Source organism: Arachis hypogaea, chromosome 4 (assembly GCF_003086295.3).
Source record: "Arachis hypogaea cultivar Tifrunner chromosome 4, arahy.Tifrunner.gnm2.J5K5, whole genome shotgun sequence".
In the NCBI taxonomy this organism is placed as follows: Eukaryota; Viridiplantae; Streptophyta; class Magnoliopsida; order Fabales; family Fabaceae; genus Arachis; species Arachis hypogaea.
This window is the reverse complement of record NC_092039.1, coordinates 223165-237468: the sequence shown is the minus strand read 5'-3', so window position 1 is coordinate 237468 and position 14304 is coordinate 223165. Positions and strand designations below refer to the sequence as shown.

At 38.1% G+C, this 14304-nt stretch overlaps 3 protein-coding genes across 3 annotated transcripts; 2 read left to right on the top strand and 1 right to left on the bottom strand.

Annotated features, from left to right (window-relative positions):
- Nucleotides 1-614: 614 nt before the first annotated feature.
- LOC112795516 (V-type proton ATPase catalytic subunit A) lies at nucleotides 615-6513 on the bottom strand. The gene is made up of 20 exons (XM_025837469.3): nucleotides 5894-6513; nucleotides 5194-5320; nucleotides 4997-5052; nucleotides 4848-4904; nucleotides 4608-4719; nucleotides 4474-4511; nucleotides 4278-4379; nucleotides 4034-4090; nucleotides 3846-3917; nucleotides 3663-3764; nucleotides 3507-3569; nucleotides 3292-3424; nucleotides 3015-3121; nucleotides 2617-2811; nucleotides 2344-2430; nucleotides 2119-2223; nucleotides 1692-1789; nucleotides 1511-1589; nucleotides 1216-1304; nucleotides 615-1131 (listed from the first exon to the last, which is right to left on the bottom strand). Exons 1-20 carry the CDS (start codon nucleotides 5969-5971, stop codon nucleotides 1017-1019), a joined length of 1872 nt encoding a protein of 623 aa, XP_025693254.1. The 5' UTR covers nucleotides 5972-6513; the 3' UTR covers nucleotides 615-1016.
- Nucleotides 6514-7216: 703 nt separating this feature from the next.
- Nucleotides 7217-11185, top strand: LOC112795518 (26S proteasome regulatory subunit 8 homolog A). Its single transcript, XM_025837470.3, has 9 exons — nucleotides 7217-8255; nucleotides 8438-8535; nucleotides 8954-9178; nucleotides 9352-9414; nucleotides 9533-9696; nucleotides 10077-10233; nucleotides 10424-10522; nucleotides 10638-10748; nucleotides 10870-11185. The coding sequence occupies exons 1-9, from the start codon at nucleotides 8075-8077 to the stop codon at nucleotides 11008-11010; spliced, it is 1239 nt and encodes a 412-aa protein (XP_025693255.1). The 5' UTR covers nucleotides 7217-8074; the 3' UTR covers nucleotides 11011-11185.
- Nucleotides 11186-11984: 799 nt separating this feature from the next.
- LOC112795513 (probable plastid-lipid-associated protein 10, chloroplastic) lies at nucleotides 11985-14246 on the top strand. The gene is made up of 5 exons (XM_025837466.3): nucleotides 11985-12560; nucleotides 12712-12792; nucleotides 13195-13281; nucleotides 13505-13560; nucleotides 13660-14246. The coding sequence occupies exons 1-5, from the start codon at nucleotides 12096-12098 to the stop codon at nucleotides 13772-13774; spliced, it is 804 nt and encodes a 267-aa protein (XP_025693251.1). The 5' UTR covers nucleotides 11985-12095; the 3' UTR covers nucleotides 13775-14246.
- The last annotated feature ends 58 nt before the right edge of the window (nucleotides 14247-14304 follow it).

Here is a 14304-nt window from a genome sequence, read left to right as displayed (position 1 = left end):
CCTTTATCCGGGTTTAGGACCGGCTATGTACCGCAAGTGTAACATAAGCGGAAAATAAGTGTAACCAGAAATGAATATATATATATATATATACCGATAACATTGATAATAATTAAGTTGAAAATAAGATTCAGGGGTGAGTCCTTCAAAATTATTGCACAGAAAAACAATAAAAGTAGTAAGAAAATAAAAAGACTTACTGTCATCTTTCGATAATAGCATGATCCTATTAGTCTATTAATGAAACATACGATAATAGTTATTGGCCTATCATTATGAGTTTATGACTCTTTAAGGGAAACCAGAATCAACCAAATTAGCTTTGCGTTGCACGGCTTGGAAAAGCCACACTATACCATATGCTGTTCCAACATATATACCCAAAGAATCAGTTACTAAATTAATTAATAAAATATATATTAAAATATAAAATATACATTAAAATAAATTAAACATACATATTTATACACATATAACACTTAATTTAGTGACTAATTTTTAATGTGCTTATGACATTTTTTATACTTTTTGTTTATATAGAAAATAACATTGACGAATGATTAACAAGGAGACCAAAAGAATAGACAGAATATGCGCTACTGAGAAGTTCCGGGTTCTATCAAATACTCATTCATTGCTACAAGGTAGAATCCATCGAAGAAAACACATGATTCAGAAAGTTTCATGTCCCAGCAGGGTCCATCTCTTAAATCCATAGTGATCCACATATACCCGCAGTCACAGCCGCTTCATTCTCAAAAATAATTTTATTCACCTAAATACATACTGAAAGAACAAGCTATCATCTCTTATTATCAATAAATAACGGGGGGACATGATTACAGCTGCACAAGCAACTAGACGAAAAGCCAAACCAGCACCAGGAAAGAGATATGAAATGAACGAATCTAAGAGTAGAGTGCGAGAAAATTCATGATATTGCTGACACTGGATCTTGATTCCTCTTATAGAACTATCAAATAACACTATCCTCGAGCAAGGCTGAAAATCTTCAATCATCGGGCTTCATCCTCAAGGTTGCGGAAACCATTAGTGAGGTCCTCATGTAATTTCTTAAATTTGTCAATCAAAGCAGCTTCACCTTCTGCTGGATCCTCAAATTTCTGAGACCTGCAATAACAACAGATCAAGAGAATTAGATCTCTACTTTCTATGTCAAAATAAGTCATCTAGTGCAGTTTTAAAATTGCTTACACTAAACGATAGAAGAGATCTCCCAATCGATGCTTGATAACAGTGTAGGTGATCTTTTGTCCATCTGTACCAGCTCCCCTCTCTACTGCCTGCAAGTGTAGCCAGCACCATGTAAACAAAATACTCTAGCTGACTTAGGAACAAGAATGCATAACACAATGAAATGAACAATTTCTGGTTTATAATTATGGGGGAGGGTGGCCCGAGAGATTAAATGTGGTTTTACATCATCCCCCCCCCCCCCCCCCACACATGCCAACATTTACATGGAAACCTGTAGAGTGAACCACCATACCTGGTTTGCCAAATTGTAGAAATGGATAATGTTGCGCATCATCCAAACAGACTTGTAGAAGGGACAGAATTTGTCATATCTATCACAGCCAAACAAGAGGTAGCAATATAAGATAAGAAACACATAATAAGCTGTATAATAATACATGTCAAAGAATTTAGCCAATTAGAAAGGAACTTACGGTGTAAAGGCATTTTGAGCAAGATAATCCTCTCTCAAAAGTTTTGCAGTTTCTAAGGTGATCTTATCCACTTCAGCTAAAGCATCCTTGCCTACAAGCTGGAGCAATGATTTGCATCAAATGACCCAGTTTAGTTTACAACTTAAGAACAAATACATAGACATCCTCTCAGATTTTGTCAAGAAATGCAAAACAATGCCATATCATGGTGTTAAAGATAAACTTATCAGACTATTCCTTAGGTTGAAGATAATTTGCAACATCTAGGAGTTTGAGATGCTATAATTCTTAACAGTCTGTTCTCATGTAACTTAAATATACCTTCTCTATCCCCAAAATAGTTTAATAATTCTATCCTGTATAGGAGAGAACAGGGACAACTCTTTAACCTATAACGAAGATGATATTAGAACCAATAAAGGTGTACCTGAACAATTTCATTCAGGTCATCTTCTCTTTGCAGTACTTCACGAGCCTTTGTCCTAATGTTGATAAAATCTGGATCGAATTGCTCATAAAAGGATTCAAGTGCCTGAAGGTACGAAATATAAATTAATATAATTGTACAATCATGCGAGGGAGTATAAGCATACAAATGAAGGAACTTTAAAGGAAGAATATGAATTACAAAGCAAACAAATGTAGGGCATACCGTTGAGTACTTTGAATAAGAAATAAGCCAGTTCACAGAAGGAAAGTGCTTTCTTTGAGCAAGCTTTTTGTCCAAACCCCAGAAAACCTGCAAGATATCCCCCCAAAAGAAAAAAGTTTAGACAGAGTGAATGTTATAGAAGAGGATACGTTAGTGGTAAAAATATCACATTGACCTTTGTGAACTTGTGGGCATATTAGTCAAGTCAATCAAATACAAACTACCTTCACTGGCAGTTACCAACAGATCATATATAATAAGTATTAATTTTACCTGAACAATACTGAGAGTTGCAGATGTCACAGGATCTGAAAAATCTCCTCCAGGTGGAGAAACAGCACCAACAATTGTGACACTACCTGTTCGTTCAGGACCTCCAAGGCATTTTACTTTTCCAGCACGTTCATAGAAAGAGGCTAAACGTGCAGCAAGGTAAGCAGGATATCCACTGTCAGCAGGCATTTCTGCCTGTGGAAGACAACATGAACATCAACATATATTAGTCAGTGTCAATATTTGCATGTGCACCTTTTGCTTAATGATACATAACTTGTCTGTTATACGCTAGTCAAGAAAGATGATCCCACCATAATACATTTATCTTAACCAAGAAGGGGAAAAATACTCCAAAATAACAGGTGAAAACTCTCATTGAACAACAAAATGCTCACCAGACGTCCAGAGATTTCACGCAACGCTTCTGCCCATCTAGATGTTGAATCTGCCATCATACTGACATTGTAACCCATATCTCTAAAATACTCAGCTAAAGTGATTCCTGAGATGACAAAACAGAACAAAATCAAAGTGAGGTAATTTTCAAAAACAGGTAAATTATAAAAGAAAACATGATTGGTTGAGAGAGAAAACATTTCTTTTATAGAGGGAAGAACTACATAGTCCTCAACGATAAGGAGATGTTATAAATTTTAAGAGGCAAGAAGTCACCTGTATAAATTGAAGCTTCACGAGCAGCGACTGGCATGTTTGAAGTGTTAGCCACTAATGTTGTTCGCTTCATCACAGATTCTTCACGGCCATCAGGCAATGTCATTGTAAGTTGTGGGAAGTCCATCAGAACCTAAGATTCAGTAAATTGGTTATACCAACTGTAATCTCACAAACATGAATATTTTATGGAAGTAGCTCAAAAGAAAGCATACTTCAGCCATTTCATTTCCACGTTCCCCACAACCAACGTAAACAACAGCATCGGAATTGGAATACTGCCAAATAGGAGAAAGGATGAATTAGAAAGATCTAATGACTTGCAGGAGGAAGAAGAAGAAGAATGCCTTGATGGGGTTTATCAGTCTCACCTTAGAAAGAGCTTGACTGATGACTGTTTTACCACAACCAAAAGCTCCAGGGATGGCACAAGTCCCACCAAGAACAGAGGGGAAGAGGGCATCAAGAACTCGCTATAACAAATATAAGTCATTAGATGTAAAAGCTACCAGAATTATAACGTACATGGGAGAATTTATAACAAAAAAGTTTACCTGACCAGTAAGAAGAGGAGTATCAGCTGCAAGTTTTGATGCAACAGGCCTTGGTGTACGTACGGGCCAGGTCTGCAATCCATAAAGTACACGCAAGGAACTTGTAATATAGGAAGAGAGCATGGAAACCAAGCCTTCAATAAAGCAACTACAATGAAAAAAACAAAAGAAAAAGAAAAGTTATAAACCTGAAGCATGGTGAACTTCTTTTTAACACCTTGAAACTCGAGCTCCAACACAGTATCCTGCAAAACAATTCACATATCACTTAAAAAATAGAGAATCCCCTAAATGATGAAAAATACAAAGCTTGGCAGTCATGTCATCATCAAATCTAAAATATGAAGCAAAGAGCTGCTAAAACAACACTCTTCCAAGGAAATTGAACCAAAAAATATATATATATAAAAGCAAATAAATTCAGAATACAACCTTCAGGGAATATTCGCCAGGTGGTGCTATGTAGGTTATCTTTCCCATGGCATCAGGTGGAAGTGCGATATGGTGTTGCATTAGACTGTTCTCAAAAACAGTCTGCAATGGGCAAAAGGTTCAAACAAATCATTAGATGAACAAATCAATGAATGTGAATAATAAACAAGCTCACTGAATTAGCTACAAAAATTACCGCATATAGATCTCCACCGGTCAATAGATCTCCTTCGCCTGTCACCGGTGCATAAAATAAAATACCAATAGTTAGTTTTTTCCCCTATGAAGCCTAACACTAAGTAATAGCAATTTATTTCTCTGGTACGGTACCAATTTTCTTAGGCTGAAATTCCCAGAGTGCATCTTTGTCAAGAGCTGGAACAGAGACACCACGAGGAATATACACATCACCAGATCTTTTGGCAATAGTTTTCAAAGGCCTCTGTTTTGATTTAAGTAAGGGGAAAAAAAAGAGAGCTTCATGTTAGAAATAACAGGGGAGGTAGTGAAACTTTAATTGCTAAATTTGTCAGCATTTGAAATCAGACATAAATCAATTAATAAGCAAACCTGAATTCCATCAAAAATGTTTCCCAGTATTCCAGGTCCCAACTCCACGGACAAAGGCTGGTTATGACATAATAATAGCTTATCAGTAGAGGAAGGTAACGAGAATATAAGAAATATAGTGAAATTCAACGAGGGATATAAAATGTAACCTTGTGTGTACGTAACACTGGATCATTAACCATCAAACCGGCCGTTTCCTCATAGACTACGATTGCAGAGAAGCTCCTCAGTTAAGAAAAGAATACAGAAGGAAGAAACAAAACAAAATAATTGAAGAGGCAGTTTTGCATCGTGAATGCAACATGTACTAAAATGTTTCAAAGTATGGAATTTCAAAGAGCAGAACCTTGGATGGTAGCAGAGTCCCCTTCGAGACGAATAATCTCACCAATGAGATTGTCACGACCAACACGCACCAGCTCATACATAGCAGCCCCGGCCATTCCATCAGCAACCACGACTGGTCCAGATACCTGTTTCATTCCAGGAATCACACATTAAGCATCCACTACCCTCCTTTTCAACTTACAGTCCAAATTATAATTTAAAAGGATAACGGGCGAGATTGACAAATGAGACTTCACTGCCACTACAAGTTGAAAACTGATCCCCCCCCCCCCCAAAAAAAAACAAAAAAAACAAAAAAAAGTGCTAAAGGAAAACCCTCAGACAGACACACTCTGTATCCTTTGTTACAAAAAAAAAAAACCGAAGGAGCCACTGAACAAAAACAATAACATGTCACAACCAGTGAAATGTAAAGTGAATTTACAAATTCAACACAAATCCAGAGGCTTGAAAACTAGAGCTTCCATTAAATCCTCAAATTAACAAAAACAGAGAGCGATCATTGGTACGAGTCCAACAATTGACACGAGAGTGAAGATCGAGAATTAAAGCATGTAGTTGGATCCAATCGCGAAATTGAACACATGACATAGTGCATATGGTAGTAAATGAAAGCAAATCTATGGTGATAGGAACAGAAGTGAAAAAGGGACGATACGATGGAGTGATGATTGGAAGCTTATCGGATTGGATTATACCTTGCGAACGTAACCGTATTCACTCTCCTTCTCGGAATCCTCGAAGGTGGTGAGGCGAGATCCGTAAACGGCAGGCATTCTGTGAGGCAGAGATCGGATCAAGCTAGAATTTGGGAGATTGAAGATCTGAGGAACTAGGGACCAAAACCCTAAGGTTTCGATTAGTAGTACCACTCAATAGAGATTGCGCTCTGCAACAGAGGAAGAAGAGAAGGAGAGAGTGAAATGATGGATGGAAGAACCGCAGAGCAATGGCAATGGCAATTATGTAGCAACTTCTTAGAGTTATGATTGATTTGCTAATCAGACAGGGTACGGATCCTCTACGGACGCGTGTATCGAAAACTCCACAGTGCACCTTCCTCTGCTACTGAATCTGCCAATTGATAACTGCCACGTCGCGCTCGTTTCTCTCGTTATTGCTAGCCACTGCCCAAAACTCTCGTTTTAACTCTCGTGAGTCATGAAGAGATGAAGTTGAATAAAAAATTCACAGGATTGGACTAGGGTCATTTGAACGTGGGCGGGCCTAAGCCAGCCACCTCAACTACATGGAATGGCTATGAAAAAAGATAAATATTACTGTGATATTTTTTGGTGACTAAAAAACATTAAAGAAAAACAACAAAAAAGAAAGCAATACAACACGAAAAAACCACTACTAATGAGTAGATGAATCCTCGCCCTCTCTTCGCAAACAAATCTGCAGTTGAGTTAATTGAAATGAACTTAACTTAAGAGCAATAACTCTTGAATAGTTGAATTTTTCTAATAATGTTTCCTTCTTTGTTAGACATTGGAGATTTGGAGCAACTCAAAGACTTCCAAAGAATCTGTCTCGCAGATAATATTCTTAGTCCCGCACTCCCATGCTAAGACCAAACCCCTTCACATCGCAAAGAGACGGCAAGGATCCAGAACAAGCCTTCACCCACGTCCCCGCGGAACTCCTGATGATGCATCCATAACCCGCTTCACCCTCTCATGGAGGTGGTTTCCTATCTGTATTAAGACCATGAATCTGCAAAGTCTTCTGTGTAGCTCTTGTGCGATATTCTTAGCTCTAATAGTTACTTTCTCATCAGACCAGACATCCATTGAATTGAAATAAACCTGCGAAGATCAGACTCCAGATTGCTTTAGCTTTCTTTCAGTTAAAAATCTCTATTCTCATAACACCTGGGGGCAGAAATCAGAGTTCGTTAGACCTCTTCTAGCATGAAAAACAGTCACAGGTAGGGCTTGATGGACACAAAGCCAGACCATAAATTTTATCTTTTTGAGCGCCAGGACCAATTCCAATTATTAAGCTCATTTCAATCACAAGAACGTCTCTAAAGCAAAAGATAACCATCTCTCGCATTATAAGTCTTAAAATTAGAATTCCATCGCCACCCCGGTTGAGGTCTCAAGTGCAATCTTGGATCAAATTTATTAATCAATTCAAGTATGTCAGCTGTGAGAGGGGTAGCAAGTCTGTTTAAATTTCAGTTTGGATAAAGCCAGAAATCCCCAAGAGTTAAATCTATATCAGATATGTGAATGTAAGGAAGAGCATTGTATAATTTGCCATGAGTGGACCAATGATCATACCAAAAGAATTCTTTTCAAGTTTGTCAAACACATCGACCAAATTTTTCCAAAAGCGTGAGGCATTTTTCGGCACATTAAACTCAAAAATAGATTGGTTCCTCAAAAAATATATATATATTTTTGTGTACACGTTCCTCAAAATATTTACATATTCCTCTGTGATACGAAAATTTTTATTTTTTTTGGTTTTGGGTGTAGAATCAAAACTCTGATAGGGTGGGCAGACATACGTTCTGTTGGGCTTGGGTTACGAAAGTAAAGCCCATAAGATATTTGGTTTATTTCTTCTGATACAAGGTAAAGGCATCCTCACACCCCCCCCCCCCCCAAAAACCCACGCCCCTCCCCAAAAGAAGAAAAGTAAAAAAAAAAAAACAAAAAAGAGAGATAAAGGAGAGCTAGTAGCACAAGTTTCAAATCAACCTTTGTTTTGTTCCCTTCTTATTATTGACATTCACTCCTCCCTACCCATCTAACAAGAGAAGAGACGAGACGAGAGTACGAGACCCTTTTCTTTGTCCTCAAATCGCTTACGAAGAAGCGATCCAACCATCCATTGAGAACCCCGTTCTTGCAATTGAAGTAGAGATGAAACATGCGGCGGAGGCTGCACCGGAGGAAAACTGCTCTGCCAAGCCAGCTGTCAAGCAGGGTGAGGGTCTCCGCCAGTACTACTCTCTCCACATCCATGAGCTGCAGCTCCTTCTCCGCCAGAAGACGCACAACCTCAACCGTCTGGAGGCTCAGCGCAACGAGCTCAATTCTAGAGGTACCCTCCTTAGTCCTTACCCTAACCCTACCTCTACCCTTGCCCTAATCTATACATGCTTCTCTTTATTATTAAATAAAATTAATGCGTCTAATAACTATTTGATTGGATTTACTGCTATAATTAATAATTAAGTTAACTAATGAAAGTCTGTGTATGTGATTAATGGCAACTTTGGACAGTGAGGATGCTCCGGGAGGAACTGCAGCTTCTCCAGGAGCCCGGATCGTATGTCGGTGAAGTTGTCAAAGTTATGGGAAAGAATAAAGTCCTAGTCAAGGTCACGACTCGCTCCTCTGCTTTCTGTTTATTCCATTATCGTTATCTTCAATTGGCATCTTAATATTTACTTCGATTCGCATGTTGTTTAAGATACCTGAATGGTTGTGCGTCATTCTGCTATAGGCATAAGTATCCTTTGAACTTGCACTCTAAATCATTGATGGACATACTCTTGTTCGAAAATTTTTGTTCAGTTAAGGACACCTAAGCTTCGTCTGATTTGCATTTGTTATAGATCTATGTTTTATCGCTTAAAGGTCCCTTTTTCTGGATTATGGAGTGTCGTTTTTCTGGTCTGCAAAACCCATCATGTCCTTGAAGAGTGTTGTATATGGATTTGGATTATTTATGGGATGTTTTGATTATAATAACTAAGCAGAATCTAGATGAAGTTCTGATTATCCCATTTTCTTCAGGTTCATCCAGAAGGAAAGTATGTTGTAGACATTGATAAAAATATTGACATTACAAAGATTACTCCATCCACAAGAGTTGCCCTTCGTAATGACAGTTATGTCCTTCATTTAGTATTACCGAGCAAAGTTGATCCGTTGGTCAATCTGATGAAAGTTGAGAAAGTTCCCGATTCTACCTATGACATGATTGGTGGCTTAGACCAGCAAATCAAGGAGATTAAAGAGGTGCGTAATCATATAATATATTGACTGATATTCTTCCAATATTTGCATTTTGTGAGATCTATTTATGCATCTTTAGCTTTCGTTCATCTGTCACTTCTATCTTCTTTTTAATCCGTATGCACGTTTTTTGTATATTTATATTTCAAGTCTCATGTTTGTTATCAATTTTAAAGGTCATTGAGCTGCCAATTAAACATCCTGAACTGTTTGAAAGTCTTGGAATAGCTCAACCTAAGGTACTATCTCTTTCTGAGATTGTCACACAACGTACCATGCTTCCATCAGTATATTGTACTTTTTGTTCATTGTTTGCATACGTTTTTCCCCATTTGCTGACGATCTCATGAATCACAGGGTGTTCTACTCTATGGGCCACCTGGTACTGGAAAAACATTGTTGGCTAGGGCAGTGGCGCATCATACTGACTGTACCTTCATCAGGGTATCCGGGTCTGAATTAGTTCAGAAATACATTGGAGAAGGTTCCAGAATGGTCAGGGAACTTTTTGTTATGGCCAGGTACATTCTCTTCTTATCTCAACTTCTTATGCTCATTGTGTGTTGCCCTTCATTGAAAGAGGAGGGGGAGGGGGGGGGGATATGTTCCTGGCTCCCCGTGGCTTCACGACTTTGTGGATTGAATATGCTTCTGTTTTTAGTAATGTTGTGGTTGTGAACTTTGTAGTTAGATGCATATTAATCTGAGAATGAATTTGACTATATTAATCCTTCTCCAATTTCAAGTAAGTGGCTGTTGAAAAGAGAAAAATTGGACTTCTAAAGGGTTTTGCATTATTCTTTGATTCATTGGTTTATTGGTTAGTATGCTAGGAACTATGCCCTATGAAGACATGCTTAACCATATTATGATTGTGACGTAACACTACTCTTTTTAACAGGGAGCATGCTCCATCAATTATCTTCATGGACGAAATTGACAGTATTGGATCTGCTCGAATGGAATCTGGAAGTGGCAATGGTGATAGTGAGGTGCAGCGCACTATGCTGGAACTTCTCAACCAGCTAGATGGATTTGAAGCTTCAAATAAAATCAAGGTTATACAGTTTGCTTATGTTGGAGCTATAGTGCTATTAAGCATTCAGGAGAATTTTTTAAAACTAGCCTGACTAAAAATAGAAAACAGTAACATATAAACAGATATGTTCACTCTATCCGACTCATATAAGATACATGTTTATTTAAGCAATTTTATGAGCAAGTTCTAAAGAAAAATATGCATTACAGGTTTTGATGGCCACAAACCGGATTGATATTCTGGATCAAGCCCTCCTTAGACCCGGACGAATTGACAGGAAGATTGAATTTCCAAACCCAAATGAGGAGGTATGCATAAGTACCTTAGCATTTACTCTTTTATGTACTTGTTCCAGGAAAGAAGCAAATAGACTTGCACACTCGGCGTTCATATCACTCCTGACATTGAGTTAATCTCATGCAGTCTCGGCTAGATATTCTGAAAATCCATTCAAGAAGAATGAACTTAATGCGTGGCATTGATTTGAAGAAGATTGCTGAGAAGATGAATGGAGCATCTGGTGCAGAGCTTAAGGTATGTTTCACGTTGTTTACGCTGCATTTGTCTGCCTAGCTGTTTTTGAGTGTTCTCAGGTGAATCGGTGCATTCATTTAAGTTGTCTCGGTCCTTTTTAATTATTATTTTTTCTGTTTAGGCTGTGTGCACAGAAGCTGGAATGTTTGCTTTGAGGGAGAGGAGAGTACATGTGACACAGGAGGACTTTGAGATGGCTGTGGCCAAGGTTATGAAAAAGGAAACAGAGAAGAACATGTCATTGCGGAAGTTGTGGAAGTGATTTTTCTTTCATGTTTCTAGTACACTATCCTACAAAAACGGACAGAAAACATACCTTAGGCCTGTTTCAATTTACAGTAACGCACGCTGTTTTTCATCTTGCTTATTATGTTGACCAAGTTCTGTACCAAATTATATTATTCTTGAAAGTTGAGTTCTTCGTTGTCGGTGACCAAGTTATCTTTCGATGTTGTTGTTTACGAGCCACTCGATTTAGCTATAGTGAAAGAAGCGCAAGCCACAGAGGATGGCATGCTAAAAAACAGTGATGTTTCATACTTGAACCACTATAGACTAAATCGAGTCTATGTATGTTTTGCAAATAAGATTAGCGGATGATCCTTCCATACTTTGATAAAGGAATTGGGTGATGTAAGCAAGCAAACGAATTCAATATTAGTCATCGAGTTTTAACTGATTGTTGGTTCAACGTGTTTAATCTGGTGTCCCAATTGAAGTTTTAGTCCCTCAACTGAGCTCAGAGCGTAATGTCATATCTGTATGCCAAATATTTTCCGAAGTACATACTTGTGTTATAGTTAAGTGAGAATTTTGAAATATCGTTTTGCTGAACCAAAAATATATATACAAATCTCTGACATAAACAGAGATAATGTGTCCAGTGTATTTTGTGTCCATTCTAATAAAAAGGACACGAAACACTAACAAGGACACAATTTATTTTTTATTTTATTTTTTATTATTCTTGTTAATTTTTTATAATTATATTTTTGTTATATTTTTTATCTCAAATTTTTTGAATGAAAAAAAATGAGAATAAAATCAAAATACGAGAATATAAAATTTTGTGTCTCTATCAGGCTGTTCTGTTTTTTGTGTCTTGTCCTATTCTTAGAAACAAACGCAACCTTGTAAATTTTGAAAACTGAATTTGATTGATAAAATTATTTTGAGACGAATTTGAAAAACTACCCGTAACTAATTTGTTTAATAATAGTAATGACGGATCATTTTACTATTGAGTTTTATAAAGTCAATTTAGTCTGATAGTTATCTTTTGTATTTGGTTGGAAGGCGAGGAGTGTGTGGAGTGCATAGTCTCTTTTGTCCTTGAGGCTTCAAGGGATGGAGTTGGTGTTCCATTCAGCATCCTCATCGTACCTACCATGGACAAGAAGAGGCAATGACAATGGCTGGTGGCCCTTGACATCATCAAGGCGATCACGCAGGAGTAGCACAAAGCTGCGAGTGGCTGCATCTGTAGAGAACAGGAAGATGGAGCTGTTGAAGTGCATCCAGGACACCGAAAGAGGTCTCTCCGCCACTCCCGAGCAGCGGTCTTCCATCGAGGAGGCTCTGGTGAGCTTAGAAGGCTACAGCGGGGGCCACCCTATCAGTCTCCCCAAATTGGACGGCACATGGCGCCTCCAGTATACTTCTGCTCCCGATGTCCTCATTCTTCTCCAAGCCGCTGCCACTCTTCCTTTCTTTCAGGTTGGACAGATCTTTCAGAAGTTTGAGTGCCTAAATCAATCCCATGGGGGTCTTGTCCGCAATATTGTCCGATGGAGTATTCCAACTTTCTTAGAGGTCCTTTACTCCTCATCGCCCCCCATGCAATCCCTCAATTTCAATTTTTCATTCCTTCAACTTTCTAATAATTCCATATATTATTCCCATGCTTCCATCTTCATTTGCTGCTCTACAGTAAACATTCTTGGTCTTGGTCTATTTTATACAGGAACAAGAAGGTGCTACGTTACTTGTTTCTGCCAAGTTTAAGCTTGTTTCCCTGCGTAATATCTACCTTCAGTTTCAGGAGGTAATCATTTTGGCTTACATCACCTGCCTCTCAGTACTGGAGATACAGCTGTTTAAACTGTTAACATATCTTTTTTGCTTTTTTAATTCTGGGTATTAGAATAGAGCCACACACTTAACTCATGCTAGGAGGGTTGCCTTAAACTTATACAAGTTATCGACACCTTATCTTTGGGTGATGCTAGAATCTAATATGATACATATATGTTCTCTTTAGTTTTTGGGTGGACTATTATTGCTAATAAAGAAATATAGGGTGGCCATACCCTCAAGTTTCACATTTCATTACTTGTGGTTGGGGGAGGGGGAAGAACTCGACTAATCTACTATTGATGTTTGGTATTAATATGACATTCTCTTCTTGAGCTGCCATTACGGGGTTGTAACATCAGATGCCTGGCAGATCACAGTTCAAGATATAAATATTAGCGAAGAACTGCAAGCAGTAATAGCTCCGGCGGTACTACCACGATCTTTTATAAGTCTGCAGGTAATTCAATTCATTGTTAACTCTTTCTGCTTTGTTTACTCGAGGCTGTTAATTTGATCTCACCAACTGATGCCACAAAGCAATGTCTCTCCCAAAACTTTGGTATCGTACTTTTGTCTCTGCGCGAGGACTAGTACAGAGCTCTTAGTGGTTAACTAGAATACACAAACACGTTTCTTTTTGGGTCTGGTGTTGTAAGCAACATGGTCTGTTTGTCCTGCAGATCTTGCAATTTCTACGTGCATTCAAAGCGCAAATCCCTGTGAGGGATCCAGGAAGGTATATATCATGAATGATAACTAGGTTGAAATAGTTCTTTTGGTTATTTTCTTGACAAATAGATGTATGTGAATGTGATGCATTTTGGTTGAGTTGTAGGGAATCAGTAGGAGGACTATACTACCTTAGTTATTTGGATGAGAATGTTCTGTTGGGTCGTGCTGTTGGTGGTGGAGGGGTTTTTGTATTTACCAGAGCCCAATCTCTGTACTGATATGCAAGTGGCTGGCCACATTAGTAGTGGCTTTTGCCTAACTGATGATGGGATTACATCAGATGTAATGTAGCTCTATGCTCACTCTGATTTGTTTTCCTTCGCTTCTGAGTTACAAGGTAGATTTGTTCGTACATATCTTTACTGATTCGTTGTATATTTGCAAAGTAAGGAGAATGTCTGTCTTCAAATTTTCAAGTATCATTTTGAAATTTGAAGTGGGTAAACCAAAAGTTGGAGCTTATAGGATCAGCCTGGTATTCACAAGATTCATAATTTGCGCTGATGTCCCAGGAGATGAAGCAATTTAAATTATGAGAATTGCCTGAATGCCCAAATTCATTTAAAATTGGCGGTGGAGAAAACTTAATAGAATTGTTTGTCTCAATCTGTTTCTGTATTTCCTCCTTACAAGCAAACATCTATGATTTGATAAATTCCCAGTTCAATAAATTTGCTTGCTGTGGTACTAGTATACGATCTCAAATCTATTACTCTTTGACATCATTTTTTGCCATTTGTTGATTTGA